At 44.9% G+C, this 23821-nt stretch overlaps 1 protein-coding gene across 1 annotated transcript in view; it reads left to right on the top strand.

Annotated features, from left to right (window-relative positions):
• The first annotated feature begins 8438 nt into the window (after positions 1-8438).
• Positions 8439-23821, top strand: part of Gadl1 (glutamate decarboxylase like 1) — a 183460-nt gene continuing 168077 nt past the window's right edge. The window contains exon 1 of the mRNA XM_041677511.1: positions 8439-8541. Coding sequence (XP_041533445.1) covers positions 8505-8541 — 37 coding nt within the window. The 5' untranslated portion in view covers positions 8439-8504. The remainder of the gene's footprint in view (positions 8542-23821) is intronic.

Here is a 23821-nt window from a genome sequence, read left to right as displayed (position 1 = left end):
GATGGTGGCGATCTCCTTTTGCAACCTGCTCCTTTGAGAACCAGAAAGCAAACAGACAGAGCATTTAAATGAGGACAATTCAAGGGTTTACAAAGGGACTCATTATAAAGATATAGTCAGGGGACCTAAGCAGTCACAAGAGATAGTCACAAAAGCACAGGCTGCCAATGTCCCTGGACCAATAGAATCAGGTGAAGGACAGCCTACAAGGTCAAGAGATCCCGGAAGAGTCTCCCACATTTTTTTGGAACCTCCACTTCTTGTTAATGAGCCAGGAAAGGTCAGGGTGACCTCAAGGAGAATTTCTGGAGATCATCAATCCTCCAGCCCAAACAGACCCTCACTGACCAAATGTTAACAGAAATAAACTGGGAACCAGAGACAGCATCCAAATTCAATAGCATTTGGAGCAGGGAGCAAAGTAGGAAAAGATGAAGAAGCACTCCTACGGAGCAAGCAGAGAAGATGAGGCATGCCTCCAGCATAAAATCCTATTTCCAGAGAGGAAGATGGCATGTACACGTGACAAGTAGTCTAGCCTCTCATTCGAAAAGCCCAAAGGGAACAACACAGTCTTCTGTAATTTATATTGATTTTCAAAAAGTACCAGTCACCAGTGTGTTTAAAACATTAGGGAGGCCCTTTGTATATTCTTGCAGTGCCTTGCTGAGACCTAGAATTGCAGGTACTTCTCTAGTGGGTAGGGTTACGTGACGCTCATGGCTAAGTAGTGCACAGACAGCTCCACTGCCTCCCTGGCCAGTGAAGACTATCTCACCCACTTCCACCATTTGGATAGATATCTCCTTCATTTTTAATGGACGGAAATTGTTCTTTTGATGGAACACCAAACATGTGAGCCCCAAGGTTGGGGTAAAGGGGAGAACACAAGGTGTTTTCCTAACTACCACAGTGTGGGGGCCTTGCTTTCCTATTTCCTCAAGGTATGATTTCAAGGTAATGCCAGATAAATGTTCTGATCGATTAATAATATTACTTTTCAGATTTTTACCCCTCAGCAACATTGCATGTTTTGATGAGTCTATCACTCAGTCTGCCAGTTACAACTGACTGGGCTCTGCTTAGCATATAACCATGAGATGAAATCACCAATAAAGACACGGCTGGGAGAGCTTTGATGGGCCTATTCTTAAGTACACAGATGGTTATGGAGGCTATAAAGTTGACAAGCTGACCAGTCAGGGTCCTGGCAGGAAGGCCACTCGTGTGTGTGTATGTGTGTGTGTGTGTGTGTGTGTAGACTACATACTGATGTTGTAGAACTCCTTCAATCACTTGTTACCTTATTTCCTGAGAAAGGGTGTTACACTTGGCCTGCAGCTCACTGATGCATCTAACTGGACTGCTCAGCAAGCCCCATGGGGGCTTCTCTCTACCTTCACAGCCTTGTGATTATAAGTGTGTGCTGTCACCCCTGGCTTTTGACAAGGGTGACAGGAGTTCAAACACACCCCACTAAGTAACTGAGCCATCTCCTCAGTCCTGAGATTAAAATTTCATTTCAGCCCTTAAATTGAGCTTTCTGATCTGCCTTCCATCATACGTCCCCGGAATCCTTCAATAATGAACTGTAACCTCTAAGCCGAAAGAAACCTTTTTCTCCCCTTAGTTGATTTTGGTCATGGTGTTGGCAACATGCTTTGGAAACATAGTGAAACAAAAATACAAATACAATCGAAGGCCAATGCAAGTTAATAAAAAATTGTAGAGAAAAATAACAGGTCAGCCTATGAGACTCATATATGTGATCCCCAATACAGATGGTTATAAATGTCTAATTTTACCAACAATTACTTTTCAACCATTCTCTGCACTACGTACTTAAAGTGAAACTGTAAAACCACTGCTTCATTGGAAGAAAATACTTAGTTTGCTGACCTCATCTAGGGTTTTATTTATTACATTCAAAAAACATACTTAAAAATTTAAGTTTGTGTGTGTGTGTGTGTGTGTATGTGCTTGTGTGTGTGTGTGTGTGTGTGTGTGTGTGTGTGCTTGTGTGTGTGTGAGTATATTTTTGTGTGTATGTGTGTTTGGGTATGTGTGTATGTGAAGGCACACCATGACCATTGAATCTCATATAAAGGAAAACATTTAATTGGTGACTTACAGGTTCAGAGGTTTAGTTCATTTTCATCATGGTGGGACATGGCAGCATGCATGGAGACATAGTACTGGAGAAGGAACTGAGAGTTCTACATCTTGGAGGCAGCAGGAAGTAGTCTGTCTCACTAGGAATAGCTTCAGCATAGGAGACCTCAAAGCACCATTCCCACAATAACACACTTCCTCCAATAAGGCTGCACCTACTCCAGCGAAGCCATACCTCCTAATTATTGGAAGAGGCCACTTGTTGGTTTCTGGGTGCCTGGCTAGCTTAAACCTGAAATAATCACACAGAAACTGTATTAATTTAATCACTGCTTGGCCCATTAGCTCTAGCTTCTTATTGGATAACTCTTATATTAATTTAACCCATTTCTATTAATCTGTGTATCACCACATGGCTGTGGTTTACTGGGTAAAGTTTCTATCAGTGTCTGTCTCCAGCGGCTCTATGGTATCTCTCTGACTTTGCCCTTCTTTCTCCAAGCATTCAATTTAGTTTTCCCTGCTTACCTCTGTTCTTTTGCCCTATCACAGTTCATTAGTTTTCCCTGCTTACCTCTGTTCTTTTGCCCTATCACAGTCCAAGACAACTTCTTTATTCATTAACCAATAAATGAAACACATAGACAGAAGGACCTCCCATACCTCATAATAGTGCCTTTCCTGGAGAGGGGGTGCACTTTCTTTCAATCCACTATGCCTGCCCAAGCTTCTAATGTTTAAGAGAAACTGGCTTTGGGAAATTTTAGAAAAACTAACCTACGGATTTGTTATTTAAAAATCAATGTGGGAGCCAAAGAAAATCTGTCTAGAGACTAAATTAAACCCTGGTGACTGGCCATTATGTGACCCCTGACCTAGGCCTTTCTGAAAAAACAATTTAGGGATGGACTCCAGGTGAGACCATCTCCTAGCCTGAGGTTTTCCATCTGCCCTGGGAAGTATAAATGATGAATGGCTCTATTACCCAGAAGGGTGGTGAGCTTAGTGGTTGTCCTCTCTCTCTCTCTCTCTCTCTCTCTCTCTCTCTCTCTCTCTCTCTCTCCCCTTTTAAATTAGTTTTCGTGGGATTCTTAGAAAATGTTCTATCATGGTCTTTGTGAGTAAAGCAGACACCAAATGGCTTCTTAAGTCATCCTGTAACATGGAGTTATCATGGCACAATGGCACATGTAGCATTATATGGCTGGACTTTTCTTCTAGGACCATGTTCTGTATTAGTGTGTCATACTGAATGTAGGCAATAGGCTATTTCTTCTTCTTCTTCTTCTTCTTCTTCTTCTTCTTCTTCTTCTTCTTCTTCTTCCTCTTCTTCTTCTCCTCCTCCTTCTCATTCTCCTCCTTCTCCTCTTCTTCCTTCTTTGTGTATGTGTGTGTGCTGTTTCCAAATCTACACTTTTTAGATATAACACTTAATCAGATTATTATGAACATCGGAGGAAGAGAGACCCATGGGATAATCTGTGATAAAATCACTCTAAGTAAAACAATTCAGTTTTACACATTGCCAGGCATCCCCAGGAGAGCATACCATAATGCAGAAATATGGGTATCATACCACATTTTACATAAAAGAAAAGCATCAATAAACTTCAAAACATACTAAGTTCATCTGTCTCTTAAGATACGGTTGTTACAAAGCCGTGATGAATGGTTTTATAAAATGGGTTTTATTTCATGTTACTCTGCCATTAAATGGAGCGTTTCATTTTCACAAGGCTTTGAGGGCTAGATGAGTCACCAGCAACACACAATATAGTGGTTCAGCTCTCTAAGGAATAGTCACTGTGCAAACTGCACATCTTCTCATGTGTTTGGAACTCTGTGTGGGAAAGAACTAAAGTTTTAGACTTGAACTTGACTGCTATCTTTCTCTTCTCAGTGTATTTCTTCAAAAAAGGCATACATTTTAATGTTTTCAAAGGCATTTTTTGTATTCTGCCAGTGATGTACTGTAATATGGTCAAGTGAATACCACAGCTACAAAGACAGAGGGAAAAAAATGAAGTTTTATTAGGAAGCCAACTTCTCAAGTGCAAGAGCAACATTTCTTTTGACTTGATCTAAATAAATAATAATAATTATTATTATTAATATAGCAAGGTGTCATAATTACAGATGACTAAGAGTGTTAAATTGGAATACACATAAATAGTGACACACCGTGGAGAATGCCTAGAGACATTTGGGCTGCTTATCTAAAGGGCTGTGGTTGTCAACAAAGCTTCTTCTGGTTCCTAATGGCTAGAAGGCAGTGGTACTGCTTGGACTCTGTGGTGCACAGGGTCCCTTTAGCAACAGTCAGGACCAAGGCATTAAGGTACTCCCAGCATGGTTCCAAAGTGATGTTCCCAATCTTTTCTGTTACCTTTACTGGATTATTAGTGAGCCCAGAACTGTAATCTACATTCTAAAAATCAAGATAAGAAACTTGGCCACAGTAGCCTTAGGAGGTAGACACTACTTTCTCTGTCCATGGAAGCTTCACTAAATTTGATACTGTTCCAATAAGTTCCAAAAATAGCATTTCATCCTAGACAGAGCCCAGGGCTCTACTTCCACTAAACCTTTTTGTGATTGTTAATCTTCATCAGCTGGATTTCAACCACGTGGGAGGCTCACCTTTATAGGGGCCTGTCAGGCTTTCCAGAGAGATTTAACTGGTTAGAGAAGGACCACTCTGAATTTCGGCAGCATCAACCCAAGGGCTGGAATCGTGGACTGAGTGGCAAGGGTAAGTGAGCTGAGCATCAGCATTCCTCTCTGTCTGCTTCCTCCCTGCAGATGCAATGTTACCAGCCTCCTCACACTCTACTATCCTGTCTTCCGCATGGTTGTAGACTGTGTCACCTCAAACTGTGAGCCAAATAAGCTCCTTCTTCTTTAAGTTGCTCCATGTTGAGTATTTTGTCATGGCAGTCAGAACTGTAACTAATATACTCTTCTCATTTCTTCCCTCTGAGTTTTCCCATGGTTTCCTCTCCCACATGGCCTGTAGGGTAGACTACATTCTTATTCACAAGCATGCTCATCCAGCGTGGGCTGTCTCTCCCCAGTTAATCCTCTCTGGAAACTCCTTCACAAAAACACCCAGAGGTGTGTCTCCTAGGTGATTATAAAATCTTCTCTGAGGAAAAATTATCATTATCTTCCAATTTTGTGCCTGTCATGTTTGACTGCATGACTTACTTTACTCAGTAAATTAGAAACAGACACATCTGGCCTCATCCAGGACAGTGTGTAGCCACAGTCTAATCTGCTGGGATATTTTCCCTCTCTTTAATGATCCCTTTGTGTTTTAAAGAACCTCCTGGCTGAGCAATAGAATTCATTATATGTGGATAGTGGTATTTAACAAAGGAATCTTGGTTAGTTTGAGAGTTGATTCCTAAATCATTCTGATGATTGGCACCTGCCAACTCAGTCCTTTTGACTTTATTGAACTGCACACATTTCTAACGCAGTGTCTAAGATACCACCTTGTCGATTAACAGGTGGACTTCCCCGTTGGAAGATCCACTCCTACAGATCAGGGGTCAGTGGTGGTATTGTGTTGCTGTTTGCTCTAAATTGAAACATTCGTGTAAGCCTCATGAAACAAACCATCTTACAAAGGCTAAGGAAAATCCTGAGGTTTATACAGTTCACAAGGCCCCTCCTCAAGGTTACAGAGGCAGCACATCTGCTGGGGAACGGAGACCCTCCCACGACAGCTGGGCTACTGCAAGTCTGCAGGAAGTCCCAGGGATGCAGTTTTTGTGAGTTATCCATGCTGGCGTGAACTTTTCAATGCTGTGACCATTTTTGGACCACCCAGACTCTTGAAAGTAACCCTACATTCATACTCCTGTGAAACCCAATAAACTCATTGATCACTGATCTAGACTTGTTTGGAATCATTTCTATGCTCTGTCACCAGTGACCTTCCTAGGGAAAAAGAATGTTTGCTCGTATCCTAGGAACAGACACTCAACGGGTGGGATGGGAGGTATCATTCTGGAGCTCCGTCCTTATCATCACAAAAGTGGGTTCAGTTTTGTTTTTAGGAACCGGAGACGTGACTCAGAGGCTAAAAGAACCATGTTTAGTGCCAATCTTTTTAACATAGCAATATCTTCTCTCAAATTTCCTGGCCAATGAGGGACATTTGTTTTTTCCATGTGATGTCAGATTGAGACAAGGTCTCATGGAGTCCAGGCTGGTCTCTAACTCTCTATATAATCTAGGACAACCTTGAACTTCTGATCTGCCTGCCTCTCATGTTGGCTGCTGGATCAAACCCAAGGTTTCATGCACGCATTAAGCAATTACCTAGCAACTGATCTACATCACTGGTGTTATCAAGTTTAATTCCAGACATTTCTACTTATGCTTCTATTAACAACCTGAGTCCTTTCTGTATAGTGAAATTCAGCACATCAATAGAGGGGTGACCATCTGAGAAACACAGAAGCTCCTTAAAACCTCACTTTAATGTTTCGAACACTAGCTGTATTAGACGCAATCGCCCTTTCTGGGTGTACACGGTTGCGCTTCACTGCAGTAGACATGACCACACTGCTGGAGGATGGAGGATATGACGCTCCATAGGGAACATCACTAGGCTCCCAGTCCAAGCAGGAGTTTTTATGTTAGCCTGTTCAAAACTGAATCACCAGTGTTGCTCCTCATGTAGTTGTCACAGAATGCCTTTAAGTGACATTAGCTGATGCTTCCTATCGTACCCACGGTCTGAGTTAAAAAGCTCCAAGGAGAATTCAGCTTTAAACAAGACGCTTGTTGGAGGAGTGACAAAGAAATAAAGATGAAAGTACCCACTGATTAAAATTAAATTCACAGAAGGAACAAGGCAGGGATGAAACCTCAAGAGCTTGGAGGCATATATTGGAGAGCGAAATTTCATCTGAAGACCAGGCGAATATTAGATCTTTCTAATCTGTCTGGTGGTTTGAAGGGAGGGGCACTATTAGCAGGTGTGGCCTTGTTGGAGGAAGTGTGTCACTGTGGGGGGTGGGCCTTGAGGTCTCATACAGGCTCAAGCCATGCTGGTAGGACAGTCCACTCCTGAGTAAGGACTCTCAGCTCCTTCTCCAGCACCACATGTCTCTTTGCTTCTCGCCATGATGATAATGGAGGAAACCTCTGAACTATAAGCTACCACCAATTAAATGCTTACTTTTTTAAGACTTGCATGCTCATGGTGTCTCTTCACAGCAACGGAACCCTAACTAAGATACTGTCACTTTGTTTCCTTAGTGTCTGCCGTGGCTCACCTCCATCTTTGCCTGAGTAGATACAGTATCAACTAGGAAACATAGTTCCCGGTGTGTCTGAGTGTGTTTCCAGAAGTTTAACGCTGGATGTGGGCAGTGCCACCCCAGGGCCTGGGGGTTTGGTCTAAAGGAAAAGGAGAAGGCTAGTTGTCAGCAGTATTGTCTCTTTTCTCTTCCTGACTGTGTTCACAGTGTGACAGCTGCCTCATGTTCCTGCTGTCCTCCCTCCCCCTCCAGGATAGACCTGTCCCTTCTTGGAACTGTGAGCCTAAATCAATCCTGCTTCCTGGTTGTGGCTTTTGTCAGTATGTTGTCCCATCAAGGAGATAAGCAGCTAATACAATTATCATCCCGGGTCAAACTGCTGGCCACTTTGCCTATCCCGAACTTGGGAAATTGTAGCAGCAAAATGTTGAAGTCAGGGAAGAAAAACCTGGCTCATTTGTGCAAGTCTTAAATGGCAGGTCTGTCCTGAATGAATGGGCTCTGCAGATGCCTTAAAATAGGTTCCCAGAATGCAACAGGAACAGACAGTATCATATTTACCTTGGGACTTCTGTGTCCAGGTCAGACCTTGCAAGGCAGTTTGCTGTATGCTCATTAGTGGGAGGCTGAGGCAGGAGGATTGCTGAGAGTTCAAAGCCAGCCTGAGCTGTATATAACGCTTCTCAGAGCCAGCCTGAGCTATACAGTGAGTTTCAGGGCTGAGTCAGACTGACTCAAGACAAGCAAATAAAACCAAGGGGATGGGGTGGGAAGAAGGAATTGAAGAGGAGGTGGACAGTGGTAGAGTCCCCAGGACCTGGCCCACTGCCTTGCTGCCCCTCCCTTCCCCTGAGGTTGATGGGCTACTCTGCCTGTCCCAGTGATAGGCCCCCTGGCACCTATTCCCCACCTTCCAGAAAGGGTGGAGGGACACTGGCCCTGGCTCAAGCTGTGTCTTCTTAGAGAGCCTCAGGCTGCCTTAGGAGGCGGGCACTGCAGCCTGGGTGGCAAAGCAGAGCAGTGGCGGGCTTGTCCTGGTCCCTAGCTGTCTCTGCCTACACCTGCCTATCCAGAGCTAGTCCCGCTGCAGCCCCGGCAAAGAAGCCAGGAGCCGCGATGAGCCACGCCTGCGACTGCCAGGGCTCCAGCCAAGGTAACCGGCACATCTCGCTGGGCTTCAGGGTCCCGCAGCTGCTAGTTGGTTGATCCAGAAGAAGATAGCAGACAGGCAATTTCCTCCTTCTTAAGCAGCAAGGCTGTGTCAGAAGTCCCGATTTTTGCAGATGTATTTACTTATTTTGCGTTTTTCTAGATCGTTTCTGTTGATTCTAGAGTTACTTTTTTTTTAAGTTCAAGGAACTCAGCGGGACACTTTTAGGGTGGGGGATGGAATGCCGAGCTAATGCAGGCATCTGTTTGGCACTCCGTCTGCTGCCTGAGCTCCGGAGCCAGGGTGCCAACGCTTTCCCAGAAAGACTGACAGCGCAGCTTCTGCTCTGGGACGAGGACTGCCCAACCCCAGTGTGCTTCTTCCAACTGCCACTCTAAAAACAGCTCATCGTTAGCCCGCAGACAGCCCAGCGTGCTTGGGATCGTAAAACTCCAGTCTCAGCTGTTGAATGACGAGCTAGTAGAGACGTCTTTATAACTCGGATAGCACCTGGTTCTGTATCTTTAAAATCGTGTTTCCTAACTTTTTTCCTGGGGAGGATGTGAGACTACTTTCCCGTGTAATAAAATGCCCCTAGCCAGTCAACAGAAGCACCTTCTAAGGGGCAAACGCCTTCAGGCTGGACCCCCTGCCGTTGTGCCGCCCCAGACTTTCGTCTCCCGTTTGAAAGGTCACTGTTGTTCCGATTTGCACTCTCTGGTTAGTTGTTGACCTTTTAGGAGCCCTCCTCCCGGAGTAACTCTTCTTTGCATGAGACCCTTTGGGAAGGTACTGAGCAAGGCTTAATGAGGACTCCTTGGAGTTGAAAAACTCCCCTTGGGTTTCTGTTCTTCGGGTAGTCAGGTAACCGAGCCAGGGGACCCCAGAGGACCAGACACTTTCAGAGTTGGGTGTTTTGTTTAGTGACTAGCCAAGCACAGACTCTTGCACAGAGAGAAACCTTGGGTAGTTAGTTCATCGGCCGCCATTTGCTGCTGCAAGGTGAGTGCCTAACACAACTACCTCCACACACTTTACAAATGTTTTGCTGTGTGTGTGTGTGTGTGTGTATGTGTGTGTGTGTATGTATGCACATGAGCGTGTGCACTCCCTCAAATGGTCACACATATTTATGTGTGTGTGCATGTGCAGGTTTACTTATACCCAGGAGTACATATACATGGGTGTGGATGTGGAGGCCAGAAATCAATCTTGGGGGTGTTGTTTGCCTCTCTGGAGTTATCTACCAAACATCTTCTCTCCGATCATCTTAGGACATTCCGAATAGACTCAGCTGGCCAGCAAGCCCAAAAGACTCTCCTGTCTCCAGCTCCGGGATCAGAGCATTTGCCACCACACCCATGTATATAATGTTTTACATATGTATATACTATGTCTTATACAGGTTCTGGGGAGTGAACACAGGTCCTCGTTCTTGCAAGGCAAGTATTTTGCCAACTGAGAGGTCCCTTTCCATCTCCATCTTTTGGGTAGCTCAGGCTGGCTACAGACTCTTGAGAAGCTAAAGATGACCTTGAACTTCTTATTCTCCATCTTCTGCCTCCTGAGTCCTCGGGTTATGAACTTGCACCACCGAGGTTTTTTGTGGTGCTGGGGGCGGGGTCAAACCCAGGACTTCATGCCTCTCTAGCTCTCTACCAACCCAGCCACATCCGCAGCCCCTTTCATTTTAAACCTGAACTTTTAAAAGACCAACAGGCTTAATTCTGTGTCTGTCTGTCTGTCTGTCTGTCCCACAGCAGGTGGTAAAATGGTAATGTGGTTAATGGCCCTGCATAGCACCATAAGCTTCTTATGATGGCATCTTTAACAGTATAGTATCTGCCTGTCAGACTTCGTACATCCTCAAGTATTCATGAGGCAATAGTACAGAGTGACATTGGATAGACACACTGAGCGATGTTCTTGTCTTCAGCTCTCTTGTTCATGGTATGTTGCAGATCTGTCTGTTACTGCTAAAGAATCCTAGTGCTGATAAAGAATTCTTACCCCTCCTTCACATCCTGATAGATATTATGATCTAGACGTCTTACATTTAGGAAAAACTGGGATATTAATTATGTTCAACTCCATTGCATTATTAACAATAAAAGATACTTTTTACTCAAATTTTAACTTTCCCTATTGAAATTGTAACACCATCATCCATAAAGTTGCTGTGTAATTGCATTTGGTTATTGTTGAAAATACGTTTACAATGGAAATCTGATTCCCATTTTAGTGTGATGGGCAACAATGTTTTCTATCCTGTTGAGGCATCACTGTGCTGGGATAAGACCTGAAGACAGAGAATAGAAACTTTGATAACAAGACTTCAGTATAGTTTGCCCTCACTCCCTTTCCCCCTCCGTGTGTGTGTGTGTGTGTGTGTGTGTATGTCTGTGTGCACATGTGTGTGTGCGCGTGTGTGACGCCTTCACTTTTTGTGTCTTCCTTTTACATTTTTAAAATTATTTTCTCTGTCTTAGTGTTTTGCTTACATGTATGTCTGTACATCGTGTGTGTGTGTGCCTGGTGCCCCCAGAGGCCAGAGGAGAGTGTCACATTCCCTGATTTGAGATTACAGGTGGTTGGTTGTAAGACTCCATGTGGGTAGCAAGAATCAACCCATTTTTTTTTTCTGGAAGAGCAACCAGAGCTCTTAACTCCTGAGCCACCTTTCCAGCCCTGTTTTAGGGCTATTCAGCATTTGGTGATGCTGGGCTACATTCTTATCAAAGTTGCTGGAACCACTATTAAGTCCAGTTTTTAAATTATTGCCAAGGCCCTGCCAATGTTTCAAATAATTTTACAATCGATTTTGTTTGAGGCTGCATCCATAGCCATCCTGGTGTGCATGTGTCCCTTGAGGTGTGGGTTCGATCTCCTTGAATGAAACCCAACTCAGGCCAAATCTATTTTGTGACAAATGATTCTGTCCTTGCTCTGCCAAGCTGCCGGGATCATCTTATCCAAGCCCACTAGTAAGCTGGTAGAAAGGAAGCTGTAATGAGTTAAAATGGTTCCTCAGTGTGTCCACCCCAGTTTGCTGGCTCTGCATCCACATCATAGCCGCTGACCTCTGACTCCACGGGGCACTAAAGGGAACAGAGCCCCTGGAGTGGCATCCCTTGCCTGCCTCTTGAGGACCATTAGAAGGACACCAGAGAGGACCCTGGGGTGAGACTCTCATGTCACGGGAGTGGCAGTTTTGGAGTGGGAGACGATGTGTGGAGACAGGGTGCATGCTGCTCCTGTGGGAGAAACTTCTGGTTGCTGAGCATGCATGGAGGGGTAGCATGCTCTGTAATAGTCCTTCTCTCGGGCAGATTCACAGATATGATTCCTCTTGACCATGGTAGATGAATTCAAGGATAAGGCAGTGCTGTGGGGGCAGGCAGACCCCAGAGGGCCATAGCTGTTCTAGGGCAACTGTAGGAACGAAGGGAAGAAAAGAAGACATGGAGAGTTCTCTGGCCCACCGCCAGTTCTGATTCTATCTCTCTGGTTGTATGGCTGAAGTCCTGTGAGCTTCAGTTTCTCTGTGCAAGTGTGTGCCTGTGGGGGGTGGTCAGAGGTCAACTTTGGGTGCCTCTCCTACTTACGGCTCTCTGCCTTGTTTTGAAACAGAATTGATTGTTGGCCTGGAACTCACCAATTGGTTAGACTGGCCAGAAAGACCCAGGGATTTTCCTGTCTCCCCCTCGCCATTTCTGCTACTATTTTACATAGGTTCCGGGGCTCACATTCCCACTAGTAATGAAAGCACCTTACTAACTGAGCCATCTCACTGGCTTAGACTCAGTTTCTTAATTGGCAAAGAGGGATAAAAATAGCCACTACTGAAGATTATCATGACAATCAGGAAAAACATGGAGAGGGTGTGGCGATAGTAGGCTTTGCACATGTCAATGGCTAATGCTTAGAAATTACAGGTGGAGTTAAGGAAGTAACTGGAGAGTTAGGAGAGCCAGCTCATGTTGTTAATTGCTCCCTGCCCCCTCCTGTGTGCTCTGTAATACTTTCCCTACCCGTGCTCCTGTGCATTCTGTAGTGCTCCTCCCATGCTCCTGGGCACTCTGCAGTGCTCCCTCCCCCAGTGCTCCTGGACACATGCTCCACCCTCCTCTCCCGGGCACTCTGTAGTGCTCCCCTCCTCCACACTCCTGGGCACTCTCTGATGACTACTGTTGATGTCAATCCACACTGGTGGTCTTTGTTGTCCAGGTTTTCGGTAGGACTGAGAAGTTGCTCCATACATAGGAGCAGAGCAGAATGAACTCAAAGAACAACTGTCGGGAGGGGGATTTTCCAGAATCAATTTGGTTGGTGTAATGCCAGCATCAGGAAGTCACTGCTAAATCTAGCTTTCAGACTTTTACCCCTGCTCCGAGCTGGTGTGAGCAATTTAGTAAGCGCTGCATCACCCTTGTCAAATATACATCTCTACGAAGTGTCTGTAGCGTTTCTCCCCATGCTTCTTTCATCTGTGATCCTTCCTAAGCCCGGGGATGTGGCTCACTTCTATGGATTGCATTCCCAGCACCTAGCAAAATGCAGGCGCGAGGAAGGAGTGCACGTTCCCAGTGCACTTGCTGGTGTGATGGGTAAGTGGGACAGTGATGGGGTCTGAGGCTGTAGCTCAGTTGGTAGGGCGCTTTCCCAGCACTCAGGGAGCTCTGGGTTTGATTCCCAGCACCACAGAAAACAAGGGGTGGGGCTCACAACTGTACTGCTAGCCAGAGGGGCGAGACCAGAAGTTCAAGGTCATCCTAAGCTACAGAGTGAGTTTAAGGCCAGTCTGAGTTATGGGAGACCCTGTTTCAAGAGGACAAAGAGAGGCAGTAGCAGATAGCTTCAAGTGGTGATGCAGAGTTCCTGGGTGCATTTAGCCCTATTTGTTGTTGCATTTAAAATTTGAACAGGTATTTCCTTTTTAGTCCCTTTTTTTTTTGTCCCACTTGGAGTTATTCACAGCAGGAAAAATGTTTCAGTCTTTACACATCAAACAATAGAACAATAGACCTGCTTTTGAAAACCCAAATTCACAGACAGTTGAGTGGCTTACACAAACTACAGTGGAGTATAAAATACTATTTGAATGTGTTTTAATTTGGGGGGAATAATTATAAATGATGCAGACTTAGATCAGTGGCAACGGACTGAGAGAATCTCTCTTCTGGTGGGCATCTCTCAAGATCCCTGTCTTGCTGAGCTTAGGCACCGGCTTTGCTCTCGACAGGATATAGCAGGTGCAATAAACACACACGCCGAAGTGTGAATCACAGCACTGGTCACTGGGCACTCCAGCGATCCTCTCAGCTGACTTTGCTGAACTTGACCCCCCTAATTATTTTTGAACATTTCATTTCTGTCTTCCCAGTGATGCAAAATAGCAAGCTGGTGTGTTGGCTCCAGCCCTTAAGCCCAGCACTTAGGAGATAGAAGCGAGAGAATCCACAATTCAAGGTTATCGTCAGTCATATAAAGAGTTCAAGGCCAACCTGGGCTATATAAGGCCCTGTGTCAAACAAGCACAAAATTAAACACACACACAAGAAACAAGCCACTAGGGTAACTGATTTTAAAAGAGATGAGTAATTGAAAAAGAAATAAATAAGAAAAGCAGTCAAAATCAGCAACTATGAATATTAATTTTTCAACCTTTCGTCATCTTGAACACGTGGCTTTGCTGGCCTCACAGCTAAGGGGGCCTTTGTCCTCCCACGGCCCTCCACATTCCCTCCTGTGTGATGTGGACATTTTAAGACACTTCAGGAATGCATGGATTTGTAGCCATTTCCTGCCTGTTTGGGGCATGAGCCTGGGAGTTTTAAAGCAAACACAGCTGAGGATTAGTTCTCAGATCTCCTTGGGCAGAGCAGCCAGATCCTGAGGTCTAGGGTCCTGGACTGTAGCCGAGTCTGGCCTCAGAGTTCTGGGGAAGATTAAGAGAGACACAGACACCGAGCAGTGGCTCTTCTGCGCACACACTCACTCTCTCTAACTGCTTTTGCTATGATTCTCATTATTAGAAGCAGAGGCATGGCGGGCTCTGTTCATTGTGGAAGCTGTAATGGACCGTAGCAATGCTGCTATTCACGATAGCCAGCACCAGACTTATACCGTCTGCTGAGAGCCCGGGGCTTTGACCTTGTATCAGGAGCACTACAGAAATCCATCTTTCTTCCCCTTATTCCCTTTCAAATAGGGTTTCTTACTGAATCTGAAACTAGGCCCACAGCCACTAATCCCCAGTAACCCTGTCTCTACCCACCCACCCCACTTTGCCCTGCCTCCAATGCTTGGTTACAGTGCATGATCATGCCCAACGTTTTACACGGCTGCTCGAGATTTGAATTCCAGTCTCTATTCTTGTACAGTGAGCATTTTACCTAGTGAGCCACCCAGCTTCTCTCTCCTCATCTCTTCTCTATATAGCATAGCTATGGGGCTGGGAATCCCAGGGTTACCACCTGAATTATAGCAAGAAGGTGGATCTCACGGCAGAAGTGTGTAGCAGGCTACATCAGCAACTTCAACTGGCTCTCCGAACAGCTTATCTGCAAACTTCAGCATTCTTTCTCTGTCTCTTTGTCTCTGTCTTTCTCCCCCCGCACCTCTCTGAGAAGCCCTCCTTAGACACTGTTATCTTAACTCTCTGTCTTTCCCAAACTCTGTCTTCTTTCTATCGCAGAACTTCAACTCCTGTACCCCTTGTAGCTGCTCATGGGAGGTGCCCTCTCTGACTTCTGCAGACTTCTGGCTCCTGGAATTCACAGTTAGAAAACATCACCTCCCCTTTCTGTGCACAGAAATATGTTCACTGCCTTGATTCCTGTGCACATGGATCCCCCCACTCCTACCCTGGACACTCCTAAAACTTATCCTGAAGTTCTAGAATCAGGCACAAAAATCATCCTTTCTATCCAGCTTATTATTAGACAATCAAGCATCTTATTAAATGTCTCATATTCAGCTCCAAGTTTCTTCCATTAATTTCATTAAGCTTTAGAAACGAGATAGTTAAAAAGCATGCTTCCATTTACTGATTATTTTAAATAGTACTAATGGGATATATTATGGGGTAATTTTGCAGAGTTTTGATATTTTAAGCTTTTATGGATCTTGCTCAAAAATTCTCAGATATTTCTTATAGTTTGTTTTGAAGTTTTTCATTAAAATTTAAAGCGATTATCTTTTGCTCCCACTCAATAGTAATAGTAAAATGTTGGCAGGCATTAAATATTTAGCACTAGGGACTTTGTTGAAAAATGCAAATGTTGAGTTATTTAAATTACATTAGATTGCAAAATAGTACATTTGATAAGTGCAGTCTGTTGAAAAGGAATAACCCATTTATATAAATGCAACTGAAGTTGAAAAGGAGATATGCCTAGGGACTCAGATCATGGCTATAACTAGGTAGAAGGAGGATTTCTCTTAGTTTCTTCTTCTACTAATTTGCTTTTCCTGAAGTGAGTTCCTACTATTAGTGTCAAAATAAATAAATAAATAAATAAATAAATAAATAAATAAATAATTGGAGGGGAAGGCTTTTGTTCTGTGTGAGTTGTTCTTCTCATTCATTTTAAGCCAGCCTCAGCAGCTGCATTCATCTACCCCGATTATACCTTCTCACGCAAGCATGAATGTTGCTTCTATTGTTCAAAACAATGGCTTTCCATTGGATTCTGAAATGTGTTCTAATTAATTCTCAGGACTAAACACTTACGCCCTTTCAGCATTCATTATCATAAACAAGACACAGGGAAATAACTGGGTGAAAACTAATTAAAAACATAGACAGCAATCCAGGAAGGGAGCTCTGCCATTCTAAAGAAAGATTAACCGTGTTTTAAGGCATACGATAGAGTTGAAAGGCTGTCTAGAGGGACCAGTTCCTAGAAATCCAATGACTGCAAGTCTTTAGCTTTTTGACAAGTGGCCACTTTTCTTTCCTTCTTTCCACACATTTAATTATTTATTTGTTGCATGTGTGCATGCATCAATAAGCATGTGTGCTTGTGTTCATGATGTGTGGGGGCACACATATGGAGGGCAGAGAATGACTATTAGGAGTCAGTCTCTTCTTACACCATGTGGATGGATCCTGGATACAAAAACCAGACCATCAGACTTGGTGGTAAGTGTCTTTATCTGCTGAACCATCTCAGTGGCCCATGGTCACTTTTCACCTGTCATATTGATATTGAGGACATGGTAAGAGGCTGTAGGACCATACCAGTGCCATGAGCAGAAAATAAGGTGAAGTTTCTGGCTGAGCTTCACCAGTACAGTGGGAGGCTGCAGGGACAACACTCCTTACCTCACAGATGTGGATGGTGGATGAGGAGATCATCTGTAGACCAGTCTTTTCCACACAGGGTGGCTCCGGGAATCTCAGAGGCTGCAGATTGAATGAATGCATGAAGGTGGCTCCATGGTCACCATGTCTCTTCACAGCAACAGTAAACCCTAACTAAGACAGAAGTAAGTACCAGGGACTGGGATACTTCTGTGATAGGCCCCACCATGCTGTTATGTGGAGGAATATGGACTTTGATACTTTGGGTTAGGAAAGCAGTGGAATGATTTAAGCACTGCTCAATGGGGCACACTAGTAGGAGCATGGAAGGCAACGAATGGTGCTGATAAGGGTTTGAAATGTCAGGAGCTGGCTCAAGAGGTTTCAGAGAAGAATTTTAGAATGTTGCCTAGAAACTGTTCTTTTGATATTTTTGGTAAAGAGAGTGGCTGTTTTTTTGCCCTTGTTCAAAGAGTCTGCTTGGGACTAATGTGAAGAGTTTGGGACTAATTCCATGGGCAGAAGAAATTTCAAAACAAAACTGTACTGACTTGTCATATGGACATTAGTGGTAAATCTCATGAAGATTTATGACGAAAAGGAACAAACTGATCAGAGTAAACTACAAAATGTAACTATGAGAAGAAAAAGAAAAAAAAAAGAAAAGGAATGGAAATAAATCCTAAATTTTTGTTCAAGGAGGTAAACGGATTGAGCTATGAAATATAAGGAGTGGCAACCTCAGGGCAAGACCCCACTGAGCTAAGTTTCTTACTTGTGGAAATGAACTAAAGAAAAGCTCAGAGCCTGGTATGGTGGGGCATACCTTTTATCCCAGGCTGTCAGATCTCTGAGTCTGAGGCCAGCCTGGTCTACAGAGCAAGCTTCAGTACAGCCAAGCCTAGGCAGTGAAAGACGAAAAGCTGGTGAAGATGTAATTTAATGAGGGGGCTGTGTTCCAGCCCCAGCAAGCTTTGGAAAACTTGGCAGCTTCGGCCGTGTGGTCCAGGTTTTAGAGTTAAGGATAAAAGAAAGGAGTTATGGAATAAAGCTACTGAAGCCAGGCATGTGTCAGTGATGTCTTGAGCGGAGGCCCAGTAGAGAGGCCATTATGTGAAGCTGTGAAGTCGAACCATGGGTTACCTTGGAGACCCCAAGATGTTATAGATGCCAGAGCTGTGGGATACCTGCTGAGGAGAGCTGCTAACAGGGAGTGGAACCAGCCCTGAGTTTAGGAATGATAATGTACGTCCTGTGCCATTATATGTAGGAAGTATGTGATCTGCTTTTTCTTTTGATTTTTACAGGAGATTATAGTTCAGAAATTGCTATGTGTCTTAGAAGAGTCTTTGGACTTTGAAATCAGTTTGAGACTGTGATAGACTGTGGGGACTTTTGAAGTTGGGCTGAATGCATTTTTGCATTATGATATGGCTATAAGCCTTTGTGGGCCAGGGAGTGGAAAGTGGTGGTTTGGAAGAAAAGAAAATAGCCCCCAAAGGGAGAGGCACTATTAAGAGGTATAGCCTCGTTGGAGGAAGTGTGACACTGTGGGGGAAGGCTTTGAGGGTGACTGTCATTCAGCTTCCTGTTGCCCCTGAGTCAAGGCATAGGATTCTCCGCTCCAGCACCAGGCCTGCCTGCAGACTGCCATGCTCCCTGCCATGACCATAACAGACTGAACCTCTGAAACTGTAAGCAAGATCCCTCAATTAAGTGTTTTCATTAACAGGAGTTGCATGTCATGGTCTCTTCACAGCAATAAAAACCCAACTAAGACACTCAGGAACTCTTGGAGCTAGCTCTTGGATCAGCTGGTCTAGATTGGGGGGGGCTTACTCTAAAGTTCCTAGCCACCCACCCCCAAGTCTTCACTATTTCAGACAAGTGCTTCCTTCCCTGTTCATTATGCAAATGTTTATTGTATTGAGTTGGATGAATAAATAAATATTCATGTCTCTGGGAAGCAGGTTTTTATTGTGGCTTTGTTTGACTAAATCTTCTCAAGCAAATAACAAACGCACTGTGTGAGGTAGGAGACTTTTGAGTTCTGTCATTCTTTTTTTGATTTTTCAAGACAGGGTTTCTCTGTGTCACAGCCCTGGCTGTTGTGGGACTAACTCTATTGACCAGGCTGGTCACGAACTCACAGAGATCTGCCTGCTACGACCTTCTGAGTGGAGTGCTGGTACTAAAAACACGTGCCTTACCTTAACAGAGAAGAGAGACTAACTTGGAGGATTCTCTCTGCTCAGAACTGAAGCCACACCCAGGGAGAACACAGCAGAGAAATAAAAGAGAGAATATTTTTTTTTTTCTGACAGTTAAGATGGTGGAGGTGGCACCTCACCAAGAGCTGCTGGGAGATCTTTTACCTCCGGTGACTTGAAGGAACCCAGGATCATCCTGCCTCTGATGCCACCTGTTTTCAGGCCATGCCTCTCGTGGCAGCTAAAGCAGATTGCCCTGGGAAAGGAATCAAGGAGGCTTCTCATAGGGGTTTGGCATGATGTTTTTTTTTTTTTTTAACAAGATGACACCGCTTGGCATGCTCTTTGACTGTGCTGTTTTCCGAATGTGAATCACCATGTCATGTTCTGGGGCTTTAGCCCAGGGAAGGCTGGGATCGAACACAGTGCCAGGCTATTGTTCACAAGTCCCCCATAGGAAGAGTTAATGCTACTGTGTATCAGCCGCACTGACTTTGCTCGCATAGTTTATCTTCTTCTCCATTCTTTTGTATAGTCTAGATAGTTGATTTATTTTTTATCAGATAAGAAACTTCATAGAAGGCCCACTAAAATGAAGCAATATTTTATGTAAATGTTTGCATATATAATCACAGCTCCTGCTCATGATTTGAAGTTGCTGGTAACATTTTATGACCAGGTTGGGGGGAATGCCAGCATTCTTCTTGTAACATGGCACTGGGCATGCATCCAATCTCTGCCTTGGGGGAAGGACGGCACCAATATTTTCTCTCTTGAAGCGTTTTCAGTTTTAAGGATTTGTTTTTGTGTATGTATGTGTCTGTGTGCACACTTGTACAGGTGTCTGTATATGTCTGTGGGGGTGTGTAAACACGGGTGTGGGTGTCTAGTCCTCGGGAAATGAGATAGCATGCGGTAGTGGGCAGCCCTCTGAGGGTGATAGGAACCAAGCTGGGCTCTTCGAGAAGAACAATAAGTGTTCTCAGCCTCTGAGCCATCTCGCCAGCCCCTCCTTTGTAGTCTTCCCTTTACCTCTGTCCATAAGCAGCGCCCCCAAGAGGATCAGTAGCATGGCTGGTAACGGGGTAGCTCACTATGGTGCTCCTTTCCCACTGTGAGGGAGTTGAAAGACACTATGGAGAAACAGCTTACACCCATAAACCTCACTTACTTGAGACTATAATTCAGTTCTTTTATTTGCAGAGTGGCTGAATCCCACTGTGATCCAATTTGGAAGCATTGCCATGTATAGGACACTTTCAGAGTCATGGCATGCTTCTTCTGTACCCTCTCCGGGTCCCTGCAGCTCTCTGCATGCAGCTCACCTCTCTGCCTCCTAGAGATTATGATCTTTGTAGGCAGAAGACAAAGAGAAAGGAGAGGACTGTAGATTCCGGCAGTCAAAATGGGTCCTTTCAAGCAAGATGATAGCTTCATAAGGCAGGCGGTTGCCTTGAGGCAGAACTTTCTAAATAATTCTATTTTCCCTTCACCACAACACACCAGGCCTAAAGGGCAAAGCCACAATTGGCTGAGAGCGCAAAGAGAGTCTACTGTGTGTTGAAAGGTTATCTGTGAGGCCAAGGACAAGAGGAAGTGTCAATAAGTCAACAGAACATCTTCACTTTGAAATAAAATGACAAAGGCAGGACACGCACACAGAACCTCCATTTCATAACCCATCCCCTGAGATCAAGTCATGCTGGGGATAGCATTTGGTTTCTATGGAGTCCCATGGACATACAGAGATAACTGTGGGAGTTCATCTCCACTGAAATCAATGAGGTTTAGAACCAGCATGGAAATCTGGGTATATCTGTGAGGGAGCTTCTAGACTGGGTTCACTGAGGCAGGAAGACCCACTTTGAATGTGAGTGGCACTGTTCCCTGGGCTGGGGTTCTGGACTGTAGAACAGGGAGAAAGAGCTGAGTGTTAGCATTCTTTTCTCTGCTTCCTACCTGGAAGCAATGTGACCAGCTGCCTCACATTCCTGATGTTAAGCCTTCTCCGCCATAATGGGTGACCTCACACTGTGTGCCCAAATAGACCCTTCCTCCCTCTGTCCCTCCCTCCCTCCCTCCCTCCCTCCCTCCCTCCCTCCCTCCGTCCCTCCCTTCCTCCCTCCCTCCCTCCGTCCCTCCCTTCCTCCCTCCCTCCCTCCCTCCGTCCCTCCCTTCCTCCCTCCCTCCCTCCTTCTTCCCTCCTTTCTGTTCCTGTGGTTAGCCATTTTGTCACAACCATGAGAGAAGTAACTTAAGACAGAGTTGCAGACCATTTCCTCATGGAGGAGGTCATCTTATAGCCCTGTGAAGGCTGAGGTGATGGTGATAGACTCTAAGGCTGGATGAAGAGGGAGGGCTGCCTTGAGGTTCTTAAGGTGACTCTGATGAGTCACGGACCCTGGAACCTTCCAAGGTCCTTCTCTAAGGAGGACGGCACAGACCAATGGTGGTCTACTCTTCTAGGGAGCCAGGGCATTGTCGCAGAAGCTCACCAAGGCTCTTAAAGATCAGGCCCCTGAAGAAGGGAGGGGAAGTGGTCATTAGCAGAAACCTGAGACTCCTGCTGCTTCACCTCTTCTTCGCTTCCCTCTCAGTGCTGGGCGATTTTGTCCAGTCTTCCTGTGGCGTCATAGAGTGACAAGCCTCAAGGGGTGATAAAGAATCTAAAGGGTGAGAGCTAACTGAAGGGAGAGAACTCCTCCTCTGCCACTGTGGGGAAGTTATCACCTGTGCCTGAGGACTTCTTCAGGAACAGAGCTGTTCAGGTTCTTCGGTGCTCCTATAAGTGACCCCTCACTCATGTTCCTGGAAGCAACCCCCCCCCCACTTTTGTTTTAGCTATAACTTAAGCCCAATAAGCCTGCTGAATCCACAGGCCAGAATGGACTAGTCATTGTATTGATCTATTACTGATGTTTGCCCAGGTATCCCAGGAAAAATTAAGCCAACACAGCTTATGCTTTTGGCAGTTTTTAGAGGTGTCTCCATCTGATTAAGATGGTAATGGCTGCTTTGCTCAGAGAGCTCACAAATGCTGACACAGCAGAACCCCTGCCCCTCTGGTTAACACTCTCGCACCTCTGACCCTGCAGCTAGGGCAACATTACATATGCCTGAATTTCATCTCAGGTTCTAATGACCCTCCATGGCCCGCCTTCTATGAGGGAAGGTCAACAGACTCGGCTTTGTTGAAGTTCTCTTCTTGGTGGTCATAGTTGCTTTGATTGAGAGGACAATGGGGTACTGCTTGGATGACAGTGTTCTTCACAGCCTTGTGTGGTGGCTCACACCTAGAACCCCAGCACTCAAGAGGCTGGGGCAGAAAGACTGCCCGAGTGTAAAGCCAGTGTGGTCTTCATAGTAAGACTCCACGTCAAAACCAAAACCCTAACATATAATTTTAATACACGACTATAAATTGACTTGAGCTTTACCCATAAGGTCATTGTTTGACTAGTGATATATAATACCAGTGAGAATGGTTTAGTTAGAAATATCATCTATCCAGGGAAATTCAGGCATTCTCAACACCCTAATCCCAGAATATTCTTTATGTGCCTATTGTTAGGGCGTGTGATTAAACAAACATAGGAAACAAGCCTGTAAAACGCTGATAAAAATCACATTTATTTTCTCTCTTTTCTTCTTTCTTTCGTGTGCAAAATGCCACAGCGCATGTGTCGAGGGAGGCCAAAGGACCAGTTATGAAAGCCAGTTCTCTGCCACTACTGTCTGGGTCCTTGGGATGGAACTCAAGTTCTCAGCCTTGGCAGCAAGCTCCTTTACCTGCTGTGTCCACCTTGCTGGCCCCAAAAGTTTGTATTTGCTTCCATTAGTGCTTTACGTTTCTTGGGGCAAGGCTAAGCATGTCAGCATTGGGAAGTTTCGTAATGCTAAGTATAGCAACTCTCTAAGTCACTTGGTGTTAGCAAAGCCATGGTTAGGTACTAAGTGGGCTGGGGATGTAACTCAGATGGTGGTTTGCTTACCTGGCACTAGGCACTAGACTCGATCCCAGCACCCCCAGGACCCAGGCTTGTGATCCCAAGTACTTAGGAAGTAGAGGTAGAACCATCAGAAGTTCAAAGGTCAACCTCAGAAGAGCCCGAGCTACATGAGACCCTGTCTCACAAGGAAAAATAAAAATATCAGTTACTTAACCACAGTATTGGAAAACCTTGTGTTTCCACACTGTTATTTGTGAAATAACAGGGAGAACTCCTTTTGTTGTTCTCAACAAACAAGATCCGTACAGTTCACACTGGGGGTGCATTGCCGGGTTACCACCTCATATTGTGTATTGACTTTTAGAATCAGATCAGACTTAATTGCTTTTTTATGCTATATCTGTTCTTTCAGATGTGACTTGAAAAAAAAAAGGAAAAAAAGAAAAAGACCACGCAGGCAGCATACCTCCTTCGTACGAGTCTTCTACGTGGAATGTTCTATTATGCCATTACCCAGTTTTATTTCGATGCCTAATTTGTATGAAGTAGTGATGGAGGAGAAAGAAAATCTATGAAAAATTGAATTTTGTAAAGCTAGCCAGTGTTCCTATTTTTCAAGTTGATGGCACAACAAAAGAGAGTTTCAGAAAATAATTGCCGACTGGAAGGAGGATGGCGGCTTTGCCCAGAAGGGTTCGATACAGGCGTCAGTTCAGCCCTTAATTGTTCTCCTGTTGTTTCGTGGGTGAGGCTCCCCGCCCCGGGTGAGAGGCCACAGGGTTTGCTGGAAAGGGAAGCTGAACCACAATGGTCAT

Source organism: Microtus oregoni, unplaced genomic scaffold (genome assembly GCF_018167655.1).
Source record: "Microtus oregoni isolate MIOR12 unplaced genomic scaffold, Mior012 000028F_ref0000031, whole genome shotgun sequence".
Classification (NCBI taxonomy): domain Eukaryota; kingdom Metazoa; phylum Chordata; class Mammalia; order Rodentia; family Cricetidae; genus Microtus; species Microtus oregoni.
The sequence above is the reverse complement of the archived record's forward strand: the minus strand, read 5'-3'. Positions and strand labels throughout refer to the sequence as shown.